The 20137-nt window shown below is 35.2% G+C and overlaps 1 protein-coding gene across 2 annotated transcripts in view; it reads left to right on the top strand.

The window, feature by feature from the left end:
* ATRNL1 (attractin like 1) overlaps positions 1-20137 on the top strand; it is a 697793-nt gene that overhangs the window by 158403 nt on the left and 519253 nt on the right. For both annotated transcript variants that reach the window (XM_023546681.2, XM_003409111.4), the window contains 4 exons: positions 2005-2218; positions 3160-3348; positions 6602-6820; positions 17588-17725. In XM_023546681.2, coding sequence (XP_023402449.2) covers positions 2005-2218; positions 3160-3348; positions 6602-6820; positions 17588-17725 — 760 coding nt within the window. The remainder of the gene's footprint in view (positions 1-2004; positions 2219-3159; positions 3349-6601; positions 6821-17587; positions 17726-20137) is intronic.

The following is a 20137-nucleotide window of genomic DNA, read 5'->3' as shown; positions in this document are numbered from 1 at the left end:
TGGACTAACAGTTGTTTTGAATCTGTGACGAACTTAGACTCAGTCTGCTGACCAGCATGCCCTATAAATGAAAAATGTTTTATTTCACCAGAAAGCAGAGCTTTAGTAAGATTTCACAGGTGGGAACTTCTGCAAGGTGACATTCCATTAAGCGTATCTTTGTATAAAATGAATTATATTCCGAGTCACTGCAGTTGCATAAACTTCAGATAACCCTTCCTTGGCAAATAAAGGCCAACAAATTAATACACTCTGAAGAGATATCTTGGGTCAAATGGTCATCTACTTACCGGAAATGGCTAATGAACTGTGAAAATGATTTACGGTGTGCCGCGGTAAATTTTTATAATATAGTAATTTATCTTTCATTTTCAACTGCCTGTCCAGTTCATTTACTGAGTAATAGTTACTTTAAATGTTTTATCAACTGCTTCATTTTTCTATTCATCTCCTCTTCCTCTCAGATTCTTATCATGATGAGTTAGGGAGTAATATTTCATTTTAAATGACTTGTCTTTCCTATAGATAGTTGGGAAATATAGGCAGAGTTGCTGTAATGTGAAGCACAATCATTAATCTGAAATATCGATGTTGGATTGACCCCTGCTGTCATTATCAAGAACTGTAAAAATGTTATAGTTTCTTTGTTATCAGAATATCTTTTGAGAATAATGTCTGAAATATGTAATGATCACAATGTAAAAGCAGCATGTGTATTTTTATAATTACAAATGTTATTTATTATCTCAGACACAGTGCTGGATATAACTGCCTCTGCTGTAATGAACTTTGTTTAGCAAAATTTATTGGCTTCCAGCTATGGGTACAGTACTCTACTAGGCAATGTGTGATCTCCTGTCATAATGAGTATTCAAAAGATGTTTTAATTTTATTCAGGAAATATTCATTGAATGTCTAAGTTTAGTGTGGAATGCATTGTTTTTATATGCTATGCAAAATTCCATGCCTGTGGCCATCTTTATAACCTCTTTATGATCATTTATATAACATATTTGGAATAAATACTGATATAAATATCTAATTTTTAGGTTGTTAAAGACTTAGCTGGGGAGACATATTTTTTTCTACCTTTATTGTCCACAATGTAAAACAAGAGATGATTTGGCATTTTGAAACCATTTCACACTGTAATATAAGATAGGTAGCATAGTATGTTAGAAAATAAATTATATCTGTTAGGGTTGAGGTGTTTACTACAATTTTGTAAAGAGAGTAAAGAATTATTATTTTTGCATACCATAAGTGTAATATATTTTAAAAATTAATAATGAAAATGAAGAATATATAGAATAGATTTTGTTTTCATGCTAATTTTGAAATATTAGTGAGAGCATCAACCTTTGTCAGTTATATTTTGGGTCCAAGAGCCACAGATTTTACCAGTTTTCTTGTTCTTTTTATTAATGAAAGAAGATACTAATTTATCTAAAGTTACATGAAAGTTCAAACGTAGTAGTGGAGGTCTGAACTGGGAGTGAGACTGTTATTCTTCCTTCAGTCCTTTTGCAATCCTTTTATGAAGTCTTCACTATATACTGTTTGTTGATCTTGTTTTCTATTTTCTGACACTGCAGATCAAAGCAATTTGTCTTTAGATTTCTTAACCTCTAAGTGATTAGACTGGTAATAGTGGTAGTAGTAGCAGCAGCAATAGCATCATGTTAAGTTTCTTAATGATCTTGCCTCATAAGGTGGAAATTTATATCAGATACTTATACCCCCATTTTATAGAAGCGGAGACTGAGGTTCATAAAGGCTAAAAAACTGACTCCAAACATGTAATTAAACCCAAAACCTTTGTTTTACAAAGTTTAATTCTATGTCAGTCTCCAAAACGTGCTCGGGTTGTTCATTATTCTCAATACCAGAAGTCATATATGTTTTCGAGTGTAATTCTTAATGACCATGAACTATTTGTGAAGGAATATGATACAGTATTTTTAAATTTAGCCTTTTTTAATCCCCTTTTCTTATTGTTTACAGAAGGTATCACCTTGGGTAGGCTTGCGCAAGATCAATATATCCTACTGGGGATGGGAAGACATGTCTCCTTTTACGAACACAACCCTACAGTGGCTTCCTGGTGAACCAAATGATTCTGGATTCTGTGCGTTTCTAGAAAGGGCTGCGGTAGCAGGCTTGAAAGCTAATCCTTGTACATCTATGGCAGATGGCCTTGTCTGTGAAAAGCCTGTTGGTAAGTAGTACAGTAAACCAATATTCCTTTAAAAATGCAATGTTCCCAACCCCTCCTCCCACCACCTTTTTCCAGGGTGTGATAGTCTGTGAGCCTAAAGTAACTTCCACCATTTTTTTATGAAGCAGATTCTCTGATTTTTAGGTAAGTTCCATCTTTATCCACTTTTCCCACTTACTTTTAGTTATCTCAGCATTAATCTGTGAAAATAAAAAAGTTTTTCCTGTTTTATACAACCATTGTTTCTTGGTTGAGTTATTTCAGTATAGTAAGAGCCTGTTCTTAATTTATTAATTACTTTTACTTACATAATGGTGTTACAAAGAAAAATTTTTCTGAGGTTAAGAAGTGATCGAGAATCATTTTAGTCTTGTAGATTTATTATTTCAGTTGGAAACCAAAATCAGACATTTCTGTTAGGTTTTTTGAAATGGATTTTTGTTAGTAAAAAGGGAATTTTAAAAATTCTTTTCTCTTTTTAAATGTTGTAGTTTATACAAAATTTTATAGTAAATTTTTATATATTCATATCAGAGACGTATTCACTGACATGCATCTACTTTGATAAGGTGTGGGATATTTATGGCAAATTCGTGGCTAGGAAAGTAAATAATGACAGCTTACACAGTATTCAGCTTATATCCAGTACAACTAGGTCATGAATTATACTACAGTGGTATAATTTTAAAAATTGTACAACTTTAAGTACTTTGTTAAGAATTAAAAATTTCCAAGGAATTATGCATTTTCAAATTTGATAATAAACTTAAGTATTGACATATCATCAATTTTCATTTACTTCATCCTGTAATGTTGTTATATGATTTTTATGCCACACTTAGCTTAATTGAAATGTTCTCTAAACGACAAGACAAAACCCATTCACTTGTGTAAAAATATGGTTAACAAATGAAATAATTGTATTTGTTGATTTATTCCAGTTAGTCCGAATCAAAATGCAAGGCCGTGCAAAAAGCCATGCTCTCTAAGGACATCATGTTCCAACTGTACCAGCAACGGCATGGAGTGTATGTGGTGCAGCAGCACAAAACGATGTGTTGACTCTAATGCTTACATAATCTCTTTTCCATATGGACAGTGTCTGGAGTGGCAAACTGCCACCTGCTCTCGTAAGTATTTATTTAAAGTGACTTTTCATTTAGTGGAAACATGAATCATTTTTCTGTGTTGGACAGAGGAATTAAACACTTGAGGAAGTTTCAGAATATATGAGAAAAAATATTGTTGTAGCTGGCTTTGAGACCTATTAATGCTGCTAGTCTTTAATTTGTGTTATGCTGTCATCTAGAATCCCACTAAGTATCTTACCCTAAATATGAACATTTTGCCGCATTTGGTACTTCCCCCCGAACTCTTGAGTGTGTGTTGTAGACAGTATAACGACAACTCATGAAAGTGCTTACTTCAAGGATCACATACTACTTTTTGTGCCTTTTTAAAGTATCCTTTAATCTAGCACAGTTACCACAGTGTCTTCTTTTTCTTACATAACTTATATATTTTTGAAGAATCCCCACCAGTTATTTTGCACATTTCTCATTTTAGATTTGTTTAATTGTTTCCTCACAATTAGATTCAGGTTAAGCATTTTTTTGGCAAGAAAATCGTATTAATGATGATATATCCTTCTTTAGGCCTCTTGGAAGTTTGTTTGCCATTATTGGTATTGTTAAGTGGGGCCACTTGGTTAAGGTGGTATCTATCAGATTCCTCCATTATGAAACTACTTTTTCCCTCTTGTAAGTAGTAAGTGGAAACCCTGGTGGCGTAGCGGTTAAGTGCTACGGCTGCTAACCAACAGGTCGGCAGTTCAAATCTGCCAGGCGCTCCTTGGAAACTCTATGGGGCAGTTCTACTCTGTCCTATAGGGTCGCTATGAGTTGGAATCGACTTGACGGCAGTGGGTTTGGTTGTTCTTTTAAGTAGTAAGTAATCTCTGTGGTGATACTTTTCTTTGTGCTTCTCTTAGGCTGGATTCTCTAGAAAAGCAAAACCAACAGAGTATAAATATATATATAGAGAGATTTATATCAAGGAAATGGCTCATGGGATTGTAGAGGCTGGAATGTCCCAAGTCTGTGGATCAAGATAGAGGCTTCTCTCAATTTGCGTAGCTGCAGGGGCTGGTGAACCCAAGATTGGCAGGTTGGAGGGCAGGGCTCTTGCTTACTGGTTGTGAAGATCGACAAATCCAAGATTGGCAGGCAAGACCACAAGGCTTCTCCTGATTCACACAGCTACAGGGGCTGGCGAATCCAAGATTGGCAGGTCAGAGGGCAGGGCCCCTGCTCACAGGCTGTGAAGATCGATGAATCCCAAGATGGGCTGACAAACTGATAGTTCAAGTCCCAAGAACCAGGAGTCAGATGAACAGGAGGCAGCTGCAGGATCCAGAGTGGCAAAAAGCCAGAATGTCTGCTTATATTCAGATGCAGGCCACACCCCCAAGGAAACACCCTTCAACTGATTGGCTACTCACAGCAGATTCCATCATCTGAGTGATCACATGTAAACACTGAGAATCATGGCCAAGCCAAGTTGACACACAATCTTACCATCACAGTTCTTTAGATGAAAGTTTACAGAGCAAATTAGTTTCTCATTAAACAGTTAATACACAAATTGTTTTGTGACATTGGTTACCAACCCTTCAATGTGTCAACACTCTCTACCCTGGGTTCCCTGCTTCCATTCGAACAGTTTCCCTATCCCTTCCTGCCTTCTCATTTTTGCTTTTTGGCTGGTATGCCCATTAGTCTTGTATACATGATTGAACTATGAAGCACATTCCTCATGTGTGTTATTGTTGGCCCTATTCAAAACAAAACTCAACCCCCCTACCCTTGAGTTGATTCTAACTCACAGAGACCCACTGAGTCAGAGTAGAACTGCCCCCATAGGGTTTCCAAGGAGTGGCTGGTGGATTTGAACTGCTGACCTTTTGGTTAGCAGTCATAGCTCTTAACCACTACACCATAAAAAGACCTGTCTAATCTTTGGCTGAAGTGTGAACCTCAGGAGTGACTTCAGTACTGATTTAAAATGTGGCCAGGGGCCATACTCTCGGGGTTTCTCCAGTCTCTGTCGGACCAGCAAGACTGGTTTTTTTTTTTTTTTTTTGAATTTGAATTTTGTTCTACATTTTTCGCCCGCTCTATCTGGGACGCTGTATCCCTGTCAGAGCAGTAGGTCGTGGTAACTGGGCAACATCTAGTTGTTCTGGGCACAGTCTGGTGGAGGTTATATTAGTCGTGGTCCATTAGTCCTTTGGACTAATCTTTCACTTGTGTCTTTGGTTTTCATCATTCTTCTTTGTTCCAGCTGGGATGGGACCAGTAGATGTATCTTACGTGGCTACTCGCAGGCTTTTAAGAGCTCTGGGGTGATACTTGCAGACTGTGTGAATATCTTGTTCCCTATTATATTTTTATCTAGTGGTTTTAGCATCCATTCATGATCCATTACTTGAGTCATCTATTGATGTCTACAAAATGATTGGTTTCTAATTTTATCATTTCTTTTATATTTATTAGTTGGCATTTGTCGGTAGAAAATAATTTTCCCTCTTCCTTTGCCCCACCATCATACTTCCTCCTCCTTTACTTCCCTTCTTCTCCTTCTCTTCCTCTCTCCTCCCTGCTTTTCTGAATTATTATGTAATATGGGATCATGTAGTACTTTTTGCTTTTAATAAGTGCCATAATTCATTATTTCTATTATTGTTTTTGTTGCTGAAATTGAGATTTGGTGAGGTGGAAGCCACCTTAGGCTAGTTGCTTAGTCCTTTTAACATGTTTCCAGTATCATTTTGAGTACTTCCTTACTTTCTGACGGAAACAGGTTTTCAGTCCTTGTATTTTTCCCCAGCCTGGTATCAGTTATATATCCAAGAATTACTTGTTTCTTGTAATGAAGAATGTATTTAGATACCAATATCTGGGAGCTTGGTGTGCTTTTTGTTACTGGGTTGTCATTACTTCTAGGCACTTCGGTAGTCAGATATATTGGATATATATATTTAAATATTGAGTTAATATTAATAATTCAGTTCGGCTCCAACAACACAGTATTCTTTCTCTCCTCCTCTAATTTCATATTCATGTCTTTAAATGCTGACTTTTTCTCTGTGGCATTGTTACGACACCTCTTCCTGCTTCTCAAGTTAATCCCCTCATCTCCTCTTGGTTCCTAATGTGTTTTCCTTATGTAATTGCTGTCTTTTAGGTATTATTGCAAAAGTGTATACATAACTATGGAGACATTTTGCTATCTTTTTTTAGGACTATTTATTTTTCCATTAGCTTACAATTCTATTTGAATATAAAGTCATATAACATATTTGCTAATGTCTCTGTTATGCAGCCCAAAATTGTTCTGGATTAAGAACCTGTGGACAGTGTTTGGAACAGCCTGGATGTGGCTGGTGCAACGATCCTAGTAATACAGGAAGAGGATATTGCATTGAAGGATCTTCCCGCGGACCAATGAAGCTTTTTGGAATGCACAGCAATGAGATGGTTCTGGACACCAGCCTTTGTCCCAAAGAAAAGTACTATGAGTGGTCCTTTATCCAATGCCCAGGTAATGAAAGTGTCATTGAAACAATTTTAGTTTCTGCTTGTGTGAACCAAGAACAAATTCTGTTCTCTTATAATAATGATTAAAAAAAAAAAAAAAAAAAAGATGAAAATGAGGCTCAAATTTCAAATATGGAAAATTATTCTTCCTTACATTTCTGTTGTGTAGGTGGTATTTTGTTTGAAATCATTAAGTAGCCCAACCAGGTGCATGGCATATAATGATTAGATATGATTTCATATGAACTGTTAAGTGGAAAAAAATCTTCTACCCTGCAGTATAGTCTTTTATTCCTCATATATAGCATATTGAAATTCAAAGAATTCAGAGAGCATCCAGTCAACCTTCATGCCAGTCATAACTGAAAATGTTATGTATAACATCTGTGATGGAGTTATCTGGCCTCATATTGAAAGCTGCCGTTGATATTCACTGTCATTCAATTTGGAAAGTCATTTAATTTTTCAGAAGCTGTTCCCTTAAAGAATCTGTTCTTATACTAAGTCAAAATCAACCTTCCTGAAAAATTAATTTATGCAATATATTTTATTGATTGCCTACTGCGTGTCAAGGAGTAATTTAGATGCTGGAGATGCAACAGTTAACAAATTAGAGTAAAGCTGTTTTATTCATGAAACTTATAATTAAAATTAATAAAATTAATTACATATGCACATGCATATAGACAGATAAAAAGATAGATAGTGATAAGTGCTATTAAAAAAATAAAGCAAGGAAGGAAGAGGTAATTTTCAGAGTCTCTTTTGACATCCATTTTGGCCTTTCTCTTCTTTCCTGTTTTTTTAATGACCTTTGACTTTGTTCATGTATGATTCCCTTGATGTCCCATTCTTTAGGTTGGCTCTTCACTTTCATGATAGTCTTTTGATGCAAGAAGTTTTTTATTTTGTTGAAGTTCACTCATCTATTTCTTCTTTAGTTGCTAGTGCTTTTGGTGTCATATCTAAGAATCCATTGTCAAAATAAGTTCCTGAAGCTTTACCCTTATGTTTTCTTCTGAGGGTTTTATGGTTTTAGCCCTTATGTTTGGCCATTGATCGATTTTGATTTTATTTTAGTATATGATTTGAGATAGGGTCTAACTTTAGTCTTTTGCATGTAGAGATCAAGTTGTCCCAGCACCATCTGTTGAAACTATTTTTCCCAGTTGAATGAACTTGGCATCCTTGTTGAAATCAGTTGACCATAAATGTATGGGCTTATTTCTGGGCTTACAAATCTATTCCATTGGTCTATATATCTATCCTTACACCAGTACTACACTGTTTTAATTACTATAGCTTTATAGTACGTTCTGAAATTGAGATGTGTGAGTCCTCCTACTTTGTTCTTTTTTGAGATATTTTTGACTGTTCAGGGCCTCTTCCCATTTGTTCGAACTTGAGAATCAGCTCTTCCATTTCTGCCAAAATAGCTGTTGGAATTTTGATAGGGTTTGCATTGAACCTGTAGATCACTTTGAGTGCTACAGACATCTTAACAATATAAAGGCTTCCAATCTATGCTCATGGAATGCCTTCTTATTTATTTAGGTTTTTTTTTTTTTTTTTTATTTCTTTGGGCGATGTTTTATAGTTTTCCACCTCCTTGATTAGATTTTATTCCTAATTTTTTTTTTTTTTTTGCCAATTCAACTTTTTATAGGTGTACAGCTTATTGACAGCAATTACAGTAATTGGCTTGCAGCCCTACCTTTAACCCCATCCTTTCGTCTTCCCTCCCCCCCACCTTTCTCCTCCATCCCACCCCTAGTAACTAATAATAAGCTTTGGTTTCTATACATTTGCCTTTTCTTGTCTTTTTGTATATGTGAGGTCATACAATATTTATCTTTTCATGATTGACTTATTTCACTCAGCTAGTGGTTAAGAAGAGCTTAGGCTGCTAACCAAAAGGTGGGCAACATGAATCCACCAGCCGCTCCTTGTAAACCCTATGGGGCAGTTCTGCTCTGTCCTATAGAGTCTCTGTGAGTTGGAATCGACTCAACTGGAATTTTTTTTTTTTTTTTTTTTAAATGTCTCTAAGCTCCGTCTATAGAAGAGCTCAGGCTGCTAACCAAAAGGTTGGCAGCATGAATCCACCAGCCGCTCCTTGGAAACCCTATGGGGCAGTTCTGCTCTGTCCTATAGAGTCTCTGTGAGTTGGAATCGACTCAACTGGAATTTTTTTTTTTTTTTTTAAATGTCTCTAAGCTCCGTCTATACTGTAGCATTATCAAGACTTCATTTCTCCTACTGGCTGAGTAGTGTTCCATTGTATGTATATTCCACGTTTTGTTTATCCATTCATCTGTTGATGGGCATCTAGGTTGTTTCCACCTTTTGGCTGTTGTGAATAGTGCTGCAGTGAACATTGGTTTGTACAGGTCTCTGTTTCAGTCTCTGTTTTGAAGTCTTTTGGGTATACACCTGGGAGTGGAATTGCTGGGTCATATTTTTTTTTATGGTGTGGTAGTTCTATTTTTAGTTTTTTTGAGGCATCGCCAGACTGTTTTTTCACAATGGCTATATATTCCTAGGTACTTTATTCTTCTAGGTGCTATTGGAAATGAAATTGTTTTGTTAATTTCCTTTCAGATTGTTCATTGTTAGCATATAAGAGAAAATGACCTTTTTAATTTAAGATGGCCTCTGGAGTTCTGTGGCTACTATTACCCTGTTCTTTTGTTGAGTTTTCAGAAAGCAAGAAGAAAAAAAAAATTTTTTTTATGACTGCCAGCTATCAACATCTGGGCTAAATCTGTAGTAATTGGTATAGAATTGGTGGAAGAATAGAGAAATAGGCCAGTGAAACATGACAGATTATAGAAACAAATCACTATATATGTGGTTACCTGATAAATGACAGAGATAACAGTATAGTGAAGTTTGGAAAAGGATGGTCTTCTCAATAAATAATGCTGGGTGAATTGGAGTTTGTGTAGATTGCTATTATTTATTCCTCACATGTTTGGTAGAGTTTAACAATGAAGACATCTGGCCTGGACTTTTTGTGAGAAGTATTTAACTAAATATTCAATTAAGTTACCTAGTTTTTCTCTAGTGAGTTTGTAGTTCGTATCTTTCAAGGAATTTGTCCATTTCATGTAAGGTGTTATTGACATAGAAGTATTCATAATATTTGTCATGGTGTTTTTACTATCTGTAGAATCTTTGGCAATGTCCTTTCTTTAATTTCAAAAATTGGTAATTTATATTTGTTTTAATCAACCTGCTAGAGGTTTGTGAATTTTCATTGATTCTGTAAACAGCTGTTTTTTCATTGATTTTTAAATAATTTTCCATCTTATATTTCATTTATTTTTGTTCTTATTTTAATTTTTCACTGCATCTTCTTACATTAAGTTTAATTTGCTCTTCTTTTTCTAGGTACATAAGGTACAAACTTAGATAATTGATTATTTTTTTTTCTTATGTAAGCATTTAGTGTTTATAAATTTTTCTCTAAATGCTAAATGCTTTTGATTAGTGTTTTAATGATGTATCTATTTCCATCTTTTTACTTTAAGTTACCTGTGTCTTTGTATTTAAAGTATATTTCTTATAGATAACACATTTTGATAGGTTTTGATGTTTAATCCAATTTTACAGTCTCTACTATTAAATTGGAAACCCTGGTGGCATAGTGGTTAAGAGCTATGGCTGCTAACCAAAAGGTTGGCAGTTCAAATCCATGAGGTGCTCCTTGGAAACCCTATAGGGAAGTTTTAGTCTGTCCTCTAGGGTTGCTATGAGTTGGAATCGACTTGACAGCAATGGTTTTTTTTTTTTTATTTTTTTTAACCATTAAATTAGAGAGCTTGGACCATTTAAGGTAAATGTAAGTTATCAGTATGATTTGGATTAAATTGAACATCTGGCTGTTTTCTATATTTCCCATCTATTCTTTGTTCCTGTTTCCCTTTTTTTCTGCCTTCCTTTGCATTAGCTGAACATATTTTATAGTTTCATTGTATTTAATTTATTGGTTAATTGCATTTCCTTCTTTTAGTGCTTGAGCTTGGTTGTATAGCATACGTCTTTAACTTATCACAGCCTACATTTAAGTAATATTATGCTTCACATATAGTATAAGAATCTTATTGCTTTAAAATGTTATAATACCTACAGAACATTTCTATTACTTTTGCTTTAAATGGCAAATTATATTTTAAATATATTTAAAAATAATAAGGGACCTTTATCATCCAGCAAAGTGTCAGGGTGTGTCCGAGACCAAGAGGTTTCCTAGATGCAGGACTTTCAGTTGTAAAACTGGGAGAGTCCTGAGCAAGCTAGGATGGTTGGTTATGCTGATAGTGACTCAGTTTACCTTCCCACCTAAAACAATTAAGAAGTAGAACAAAATAAATGAACGGTTCTGAAGAAATTGGATATTAGTCAATGAAGGAGAACTGTTCCTTAGAGATAGGAAGCACATGAGGTGAGCACTATCACTGTTCCAGATTAATACCTGAAGAAAGTTTGCATGAGGCAAAACGGGCAGCTTAGCGGTCACCTTGAGTTGAGGAGATGGAGCTAGGAGTCTGGGTAAGTCAAGGTGATTAAATTTTGCAGAAGGAGTACCAAAAAGTTGGTATTCCAGTGAACTGCAAAAGAGTCCACCATCAAGTGTTCCGTTAAGTACTGAAAAGGGCATGATTGTAGGAAACTACTTAAATCTTCAGAAAGAAATACTAGAAAAGAATAAGAGAAACAATCACCAATAACACGGAGGGCTTGGGATATTGTCTGCTCCTAGCACATAGGGTAGAAAAGCTCATTATTCTTTAGATAGCTAGTAGAGTACTCAGAAGGGTTTTGTTTCAGTTGTGTGTAAAAATTAGCCCTAGGCTAAATCTTACATTGATCTTATGAAACAAAGCTTCAAAGCAAGACCAGAATGAGCAAACTGTTTCCAATTAACCACATCCTAGAACAAAACTGAAGAATATTTATAGAAATGCAAAAATATCCAGCAAGGTAACATGAAAAATTCCCGTTGTCTGGCATCCAATCAAAAATTAGCAGGTATACTGAGAAACAGGAAAATAACACCCATAATTAAAAAAAAAATGAACCAACTGATACCAACCCAGAAATGAATCCGATGGTAGAATTAGTTGGAAAAAAAAAAGTATAGTTGTTACAACTGTATTCCATATGTTTAAGAAAAAGGTGAAATATTGAATATGTTAAGTAAATCACAGAAAATATAAAAAAGACCCAAGTAAAACTTATAAATATGAAAACTGCAATGTTTGGCATGAAAAATAAATTTAATGAGCTTAATATAAGATTAGACATTGCAAAAGAAAAGATTGGTATACTCAAAGACAAACAATAGGAAGTACACAAAATGAAGTACACACAGGATGATGTCTGAAAAACAATGAGCTGAGCATGCATGAGCTGTGGAACAATATCATGTGGCCTACTATTATAACTGGATATCCTAAAGGAGAGAAGAAATAATGGCCAAATAGTTTCCAAGTGTGATGAAAACTAAAAACCCACAGACTCGAGAATGTCAGTGAACCCCAGCACAAGAAACATGAAGAAATCTATACAAAGGCACAAAATAATCACATTGCTTAAAACCAATAATAAAAGTTAATTTAAGCAGCCAAAGGAGAAAAAGATGCATACAGAGGAAAAGATAAGCCTGATATCACATTTCTCGTTAGTAAAACTGAAAATGAGAAGTCAGTGTAGCATCATCTTTCAAATATCAAAAGAAAAAAGAGGTTAACTCTCAATTCTTTACTTAGCGATAGTATCATTCAATAATGAAGGTGAATAAAGACTCCATCAGACTTCCAAAAGCTGTAAGAATTTATCAGCAGTGGCCCTGTTTTACAAGAAGTAATAAAGGAAGTCCTTTAATCAGAAGAAAATTGTTCTGGATATAAGTCTGGACCTATACAAAGGAATGAAGATAATGGAAATAACAATGTGGGTAAAGATGTTTTTCTTGTTATTGAAATATCTAAAAAGAAACTGTTCAAAGTAAAAATGACAAAAAAGTATTGTGGGGTTTAATGCATATGTAGAAATAAACAATATGACACGATAGCTCGAAGGCCAAGGGGAGAAAAATGGCAGTACAGTGTTCTAAGTTTCTTACACTGTATGTGAAATGGTATAATATCATTTGAAGGTAGACTGTTATAACTTGTAGGTATATATTCTAAACTCTAAAACAACTACTAAAATAACAAAAAGAGTCATAGCTAATAAGCTAAAAAGTAGGTAAAATGGAATTAAAATAATTCAAAATAAAGCAGAACAAGAGAAAAAGAGGAATGCAAGCAGACAGGACAGTTAACTAATAGCAAAACGGTAAGCTTAGCCATGTTAATAATCACACTAAATATAAATGATTTAAACACCCCAATAAAAAGGGCGAGATTGTCATATTGAATAAAAAAGCAAGACCCAACTATATGTTGCCTGTAAGAAACCTACCTAAAATGTAGGAGGCACAAATAATTTAAAAGTAAAAGAATAGAAACACTTAGCTAGCAATAATTAAGAGAAAGCTGGGTTGGCTTCACTGATACCAGACAAATAGATTTTGAAGCAAAAAAAATTCCTGAAATAAAGAGGGTCATTTCATAATGGTAAACATGTTAATTTACTAAGAGGTCATAACAATCCTAACCATTTTTATACCTTATAACAGAGGATAAAAATAGATGAAGGTTTACTGGAGTATGCCAAAGATCACCTTTTAGTTCCCAGAGATAACTTGTGTACATAGCACCATACCAATTTTTTTTCCTCTCTTGCTGTTTTGTTATGGAAAATGTATTAGTTGTCTACTGCTGCATAACAAATTACTACAAATGTAGAGACTTAAGCAATACCTAGGTATAGCAAAAATTCACCCACAGCTCAAACTTCTCTTAACCATTTCTACTTGGAACTGACTTGAAGGCAACTAACAACAACATGTATAGAATAACATTTCTGGTAAATTTTGCCATGAGTTTCTGTGTATATATATTTTTTGAATTTTATTGAGAATGCCAAGTATATATTTTTAAATGTTGTGCATCTGTTTTAGAGGACACATGTTTTTCGAAACTATGTACCTTACTTGCTTATCAAATCTTGATTTATTTTTCATCATGCTTTATTTTGATATTTTTCTGTTTGTATGTCCATAAATTAGGAACCATCTGGATTGGCCTTAAAATTTAGACAAAATGGAAATGATAGCTTCCCTTTAGTTTTATTCAGGTCTCGCCACTAGGTTGTTACTGAGGACCTTTCAAATAATGGTGTACCCTGGAAGAACTATTAGATGTAAATTTATATTACCTGTTGATCCGACACCCTGATGGTAGTGAGGAGTAAAACAATCATAGGCTTGTCTGTGTTCGATAAAGCCATTATGCTTGTGGCTATCTTTTTATATACAGTAAAATCTGTGAAAGTCAGAACCTTTGTAAGGTGGAAAACTGTCAGAGACAGAAAACTCAAGACTAATACAAGATAGGATTCTTAATAGAGAGCAGTAGTAAGTAAGCACCCTGTCAAAGGCGGAAAACTTTGAAGCCCGAAAAACAAGGCAGTTTTTCATCAAGTTCCGGCTCTCACAGTTTTCGCTGTGTAATATGCTTTCTCCTTTGCCACTGCTACCGTACTAGTTAAAAGCTATGCCAGTGACCAGTCTTTTTTTCTGGAAATTTTGTCTGCAATTAGGTCTAAATTATACCAGCTTTCTGCTTGGTATGTATAAAGTGAATGACATATTGAACTTCCCCTTTTCATACTTTCTAGCAACTGTCTTAAGAGGGTAGTAGTGATATGCTTCTTGGCTGACTCATGCCCATCCTTGCCTTTAGAACTCACTTTAAGCAAGGGGATTTGAGTGAAATTTGTTGTTGTTAGGTGCCATCCGGTAGATTTTTGACTCATAGTGATCCCATGTGACAGAGTAGAACTGCCTTTATCTTGCCTCATTAACATAACTGCCTTTAATCCTGCCTTATTAACATCATAAACATATTAACATCATAGAGGTTAGCATTTGCAACATATAGGAAAATTACAATCACATAACAAAATGGAGGACAACCGCAGGATACTGGGAATCATCGCCTAGACAAGTTGACACACATTTTTGGGGGAAACAATTCAATCCATAACACTGCCAAACTTGTGGTTAGCAACTGAGCCCTTAACTGTTGCTCCAAATATGTCTGGGGTCAGTTTCTAGAAGTATTGTAGATTACTTTTTTCTAGTTTTATTTGTGTAGCTGGCACAATACTCAAATTTCTGTTGTTGCTGGGAAATTTCCTTGTTATTTCAGTGAAATCTGTGAGGAGAGAATTAGATGCAGATGCTAAATTTAATATCTTACTCAGAAGTTAAAGCTTCTTTTTTTGGTCTGGTGACTTCCTCTTTTTGGCCAGAAGTTTCATAAAGTACGTATAAACAACCCATATTTTATTTCAGATCTTCGAGTAATGTTTTATACATATGGGGACTCAATAAATTTTGTTTTTACCGGAGTACGTTAAAGGAGTGATGCCACATAATAAATTTTCTACGAAATAATAGCCATACCCAGTCCCAGTTATTTAAAAATTGTGTTGTCAATAACATTAGTTTCTTATTATATAATATAAATTTTTGTAGAAAATTGGTTATACAGAAAAATCTTAGTAGATTAATTTTCCACAGGCATGTTTATACATTTTAAAACATTTGTGATCATTCCAAATAGTGTTTTGTAAACTTGTTTCACTTAATTTGTCATGAACATTTATCTTAACATATTAAAATTTCTCCTAATTGTTTCATAATGTAATATAAAGTTTGAAAACTATTAGTTTTCTTAATTTCGTAAAGAGGATGGTGACTATTTAACCTTTTCCCAGTAGTTATGCCTCTGAAAGTTTCTATCAAATGTTGGTATTTGGTTTTTACTCTTGTGTAAACCCTCACCATCTGATGTTAATTCATGTTGAGACACTATGCGAGTCTCTGGGCAGATCCCTCTCCTATCGTGCATCTGAGAGGCAGTTTATGTTGTATTTAATATCTGGTCTTTTGTTTCAGACTTTCTGATTTACGTTTGTCTCTGCCATTGATTGGCCGTATGGCTTTGGTTAGTTACTTAACCCAGGTTTCTTCATTTTAGATATGATCCTATAAATAGCACCTTCCACAAAGAATTATTGTGAGGATGAAATGATATATAATTCATGTGTAGCACGTGGTACTGTATTTGACCATTGGGAGGTATTTACAATATTTTAAAACTGATTCAGTATGTACACTGACCGATCAGAACAGATGCCAGCCACAAAGAACTAGAACTGACTGAACATTGTCTTTCTGGCTAGAGTGAGAGAGTGCTCAGTTAAATGCTAACTGCTATATTAGTTGTAAGTACGAAAGGGACAGTGTTGAAGATGTTAGGGTGAGCGGTTACCAATCTGAGTCCATATTAGGTCCTATATAGGCACTAAAAGGAGCTCTGGTGGTGCAGTTGTTAAGGGCTAGGCTGGTAACCGAAAGGTCAGTGGTCTGAGCCCGCCAACTGCTCCACAGGAGAAAGATGTGGCAGTCTGCTTCCTTGAAGATTACAGCCTTGCAAATCCTATGGGGCAGTTCTGCTCTGTCCTATAGGATCACTAACCTTGGAAACCCTATGGGGCTGTTCTACTCTGTCCTGTAGGGTCACTATGCGTTGGAATCAACTCAACCACAATGGTTTTTGTTCATTTTTTTTTATGAACATTATCTCAATCTGAAGTTTTTGGGTTCTGGTATAATATTACAGTAAAACTTGCGAAAGCTGGAACCTGTCCGAGGAGGAAAACGCAAATGGTTTTTACTAAAGAAAAGTGATAGAAAAGTAGCAAGACTGCTCCCTGTCATAGGCTGAAAACTTCGGAGACCTAGAAAAACAATGTAGTCTGGTCAAGGTCTGGCTCTCACAGGTTTCACTGTAATATGAAAATTTATTAAAAGTCTCAGATTGTAAAGACATCAAAATTCTTTAAGCTGAAAATCTGATTCCCTTTAGTTCGAATTCAGATAGGATTTTAGTTAAGCGATGAAGCTGTTCTTGCTCAAAGAAGGTAAACATTTATGCAAATGGTTTAAAAGGGCTGTTTTTGTTACTTTTACTACTAATTTACGTCCTTGAAGTAAGGACCTAATGGCATATAATTTTCTATATTTATCAGTGCTTTGTTTTATATATAATTAAGATGCAATTTAGCATTATCAAAGCTGTAATTTAGTCCTATGTTTATGAACCTTGAAGTCCTGGTGGTGCGTTGGTTAAGAGCTTGGCTGCTAACCAAAAGGTTGGCAGTTCAAATCCACCAGCTGTTCCTTGAAAATCCTATGGGGCAGTCCTAATCTGTCCCATAAGGGTTGCTATGAGTTGGAATTGACTGGATGGCAACGGGTTTGGAATGGGTTTTATGAACCCTAATAGATAAAGCATTCATATGAATCTTTAAGGACTATGCTGAAAAGTATTCTTTCCTTAGCTACAGTTTTTGTTTTACTTTGTCTCCAAACCTTGATTTCATAGAACATAAGGTAAAATTTCAACACACAACTTACTGTAATGTCTTATGTTAGTATTTTGAGCAACATATTGTATGCAATAAAAAAATCTTAGGACTTTTGGACTTTGCTACCATCTAGAATTTTAAAATAAATTCTTTGTCTTGATAGTTATCATACTTGATATTGTCATGTGGTATTTGTAACACTGTTTACCATTTTTTCTAGCTTGCCAGTGTAATGGACATAGCACGTGCATAAATAATAATGTGTGTGAACAGTGTAAAAATCTGACCACAGGAAAGCAGTGTCAAGAATGCATGCCTGGTTATTACGGAGATCCAACCAATGGAGGGCAGTGTACAGGTAACAATTGTTTCTTTTTCTTCAGTGTATTTTTACTATAGAAAAGTCCTCATAGTTTCCTTATTTCCTGAAGTTGACAAAATATTGTTTTGCTGTCTATGGCTTCTCTACCGTGATGTGATATATGAAAGTTAGTTTTATTTTTTAGGATCACATTATCCAACTAAATAAATAATACGTCACATCTAGTTGAATTATTCTCCATGCAGTAGTAGCTAAAATCAGTTGGTAAAGCCTTGAAAGTACAAATTTACTACCATTTCTCCATTTTCAGTTCACCTTATTGAGAAAAGTTCATTTTTTTAAATTAGTGGATGTGTTTTTTTTAACAATCAAAGTCCATGATAATGTTAAGGTAAAGAAGGAAATAGATACATTCTTAAATTTCTTATAAATTGTTTCCATTGGCTGATTTTCGGAGGTAGATTGCCTGTCCTTTCTTCCTAGTTTGTCTTAGTCTGGAAGCTCCTCTGAAACCTGTTCAGCATCATAGCAACACGCAAGCCTCCACGGACAGATGGGCGGTGGCTGCACGTGCGGTGTATTGAATGGAAGTCACACCTGGGTCTCGCACATAGAAGGCGAGAGTTCTACCACTGAACCACCACTGTCCCCAGGAAATAGATTCATATTGAATGGTGGCGCTTTAAATACACTGCACATTTGAAGTATTATTTTTTAAATTCAACTTTCTAAAGCCAATCTAACATTGCAGTCTGAATTTGTCAAACGTGCAATCAAGATGCATTGATAATTACTGGTGATTGAAATGAGAAAGTTGGAAACAAAGAAGGATCAGTAGTTGGAAAATATGACCTTGCTGATAGAAATGATGCCAGAGATTGCGTGATAGAATTTTGCAAGACCAAAGACTTCTTCACTGCAAATACCTTTTTCAACAACATAAACAGCTATACACATGGACCTTTCCAGATGGAATACACAGGAGTCAAATCAACTACATCTGAGGAAAGCGATGATAGAGTAGCTCAGTATCATCAGTCAGAACAAGGACAAAGGCCTGCTGCAGAACAGGTCATCAGTTGCTCATACACAAGTTAAAATTAAAGCTGAAGAGAATTAGAGCAAGTCTATGAGAGGCAAAGTACAACCTTGAGTATATCCCACTTGCATTTAGAGACTATTTCAAAAATAGGAACACTAATGACCAAAGACCAAATGAGTTGTGGAATGACATCAAGGACATCATACACGAAGAAAGCAAAAGGTCCTTAAAACAATAGAAAAGAAAGACCAAAACGGATGTCAGAAAACATTCTGAAACTTGTTCTTGAACATGGAATAGCTAAAGCAAATGGAAGAAATGATGACATAAAAGAGCTGAACAGAACATTTCAAAGAGCAGCTTGAGGAGACAAAATAAACTATTATAATAAAATATGCAAAGACCTGGAGTTAGAAAAGCAGAAGGGAAGAACATGCTCAGCATTTCTCAAGCTGAAAGAACTGAGTAAAAAATTCAAGCCTCGAGTTGCAATATTGAAGAATTCTATGGGAAAAATATTGAATGATGCAGGAAGCATCAAAAACATTAAAAATAATTGGTCAATATTCAGCCATTTTAGGAGATAGCATATTATCAAAAACTGATGGTATTAAAGGAAGAAGTCCAAGCTGCACTGAAAGCATTAGTGAAAAACAAGGCTCCAGGAATTGATGGAATATCAGTTGAGATGTTTCAACAAATGGATGTAGCGCTAAAGTTGCCCACTTGTCTATACCAAGAAATTTGGCTAACCGACTGGAAGATATTTATATTTGTGGCCATTCTAAAGAAAAGTGACCCAACGGAATGCGGAAATTATCAAACATTATCACTAATATCACTCACAAGTGAAATTTTCTGAAGATCATTCAAAAGTGTTTGCAGCAGTACATTGACAGTGAACTGTCAGAAATTCAAGCTGGATTCAGAAGAGGACGAGGAACAAGAAATATCCTTGCTGATGTCAGATGGATCTTGGCTGAAAGCAGAGAATACCAGAAAGATGTTAACCTATGTCTTATTGACTATGCAAAGACATTCAACTGTGTGGATCATAACAAATTATGGGTAACATTGTGAAGAATGGGAATTACAGAACTTAGCTGTGTTCATTAGGAACATAGACCGAGGGACAGTTATTTGAACAGAACAAGGGGATACTGTATGGTTTAAACTCAGGAAAGTTGTATGTCAGGGTTGTATGTTTTCACCATACTTATTCAGTCTGTATGCTGGGTACATAATCCGAGAAGCTGGATTATATGAAGAACACAGCATCAGGATTGGAGGAAGACTCATTAACAACCTGCATTATGCAGATGACACAACCTTGCTTGCTGAAAATGAAGAGGACTTGAAGCACTTACTCATGAAGATCAAAGACTATAGCCTTCAGTATGCATTGC

The sequence above is a fragment of the Loxodonta africana genome, chromosome 16 (assembly GCF_030014295.1).
Source record: "Loxodonta africana isolate mLoxAfr1 chromosome 16, mLoxAfr1.hap2, whole genome shotgun sequence".
Classification (NCBI taxonomy): Eukaryota; Metazoa; Chordata; class Mammalia; order Proboscidea; family Elephantidae; genus Loxodonta; species Loxodonta africana.
The sequence above is the reverse complement of the archived record's forward strand: the minus strand, read 5'-3'. Positions and strand labels throughout refer to the sequence as shown.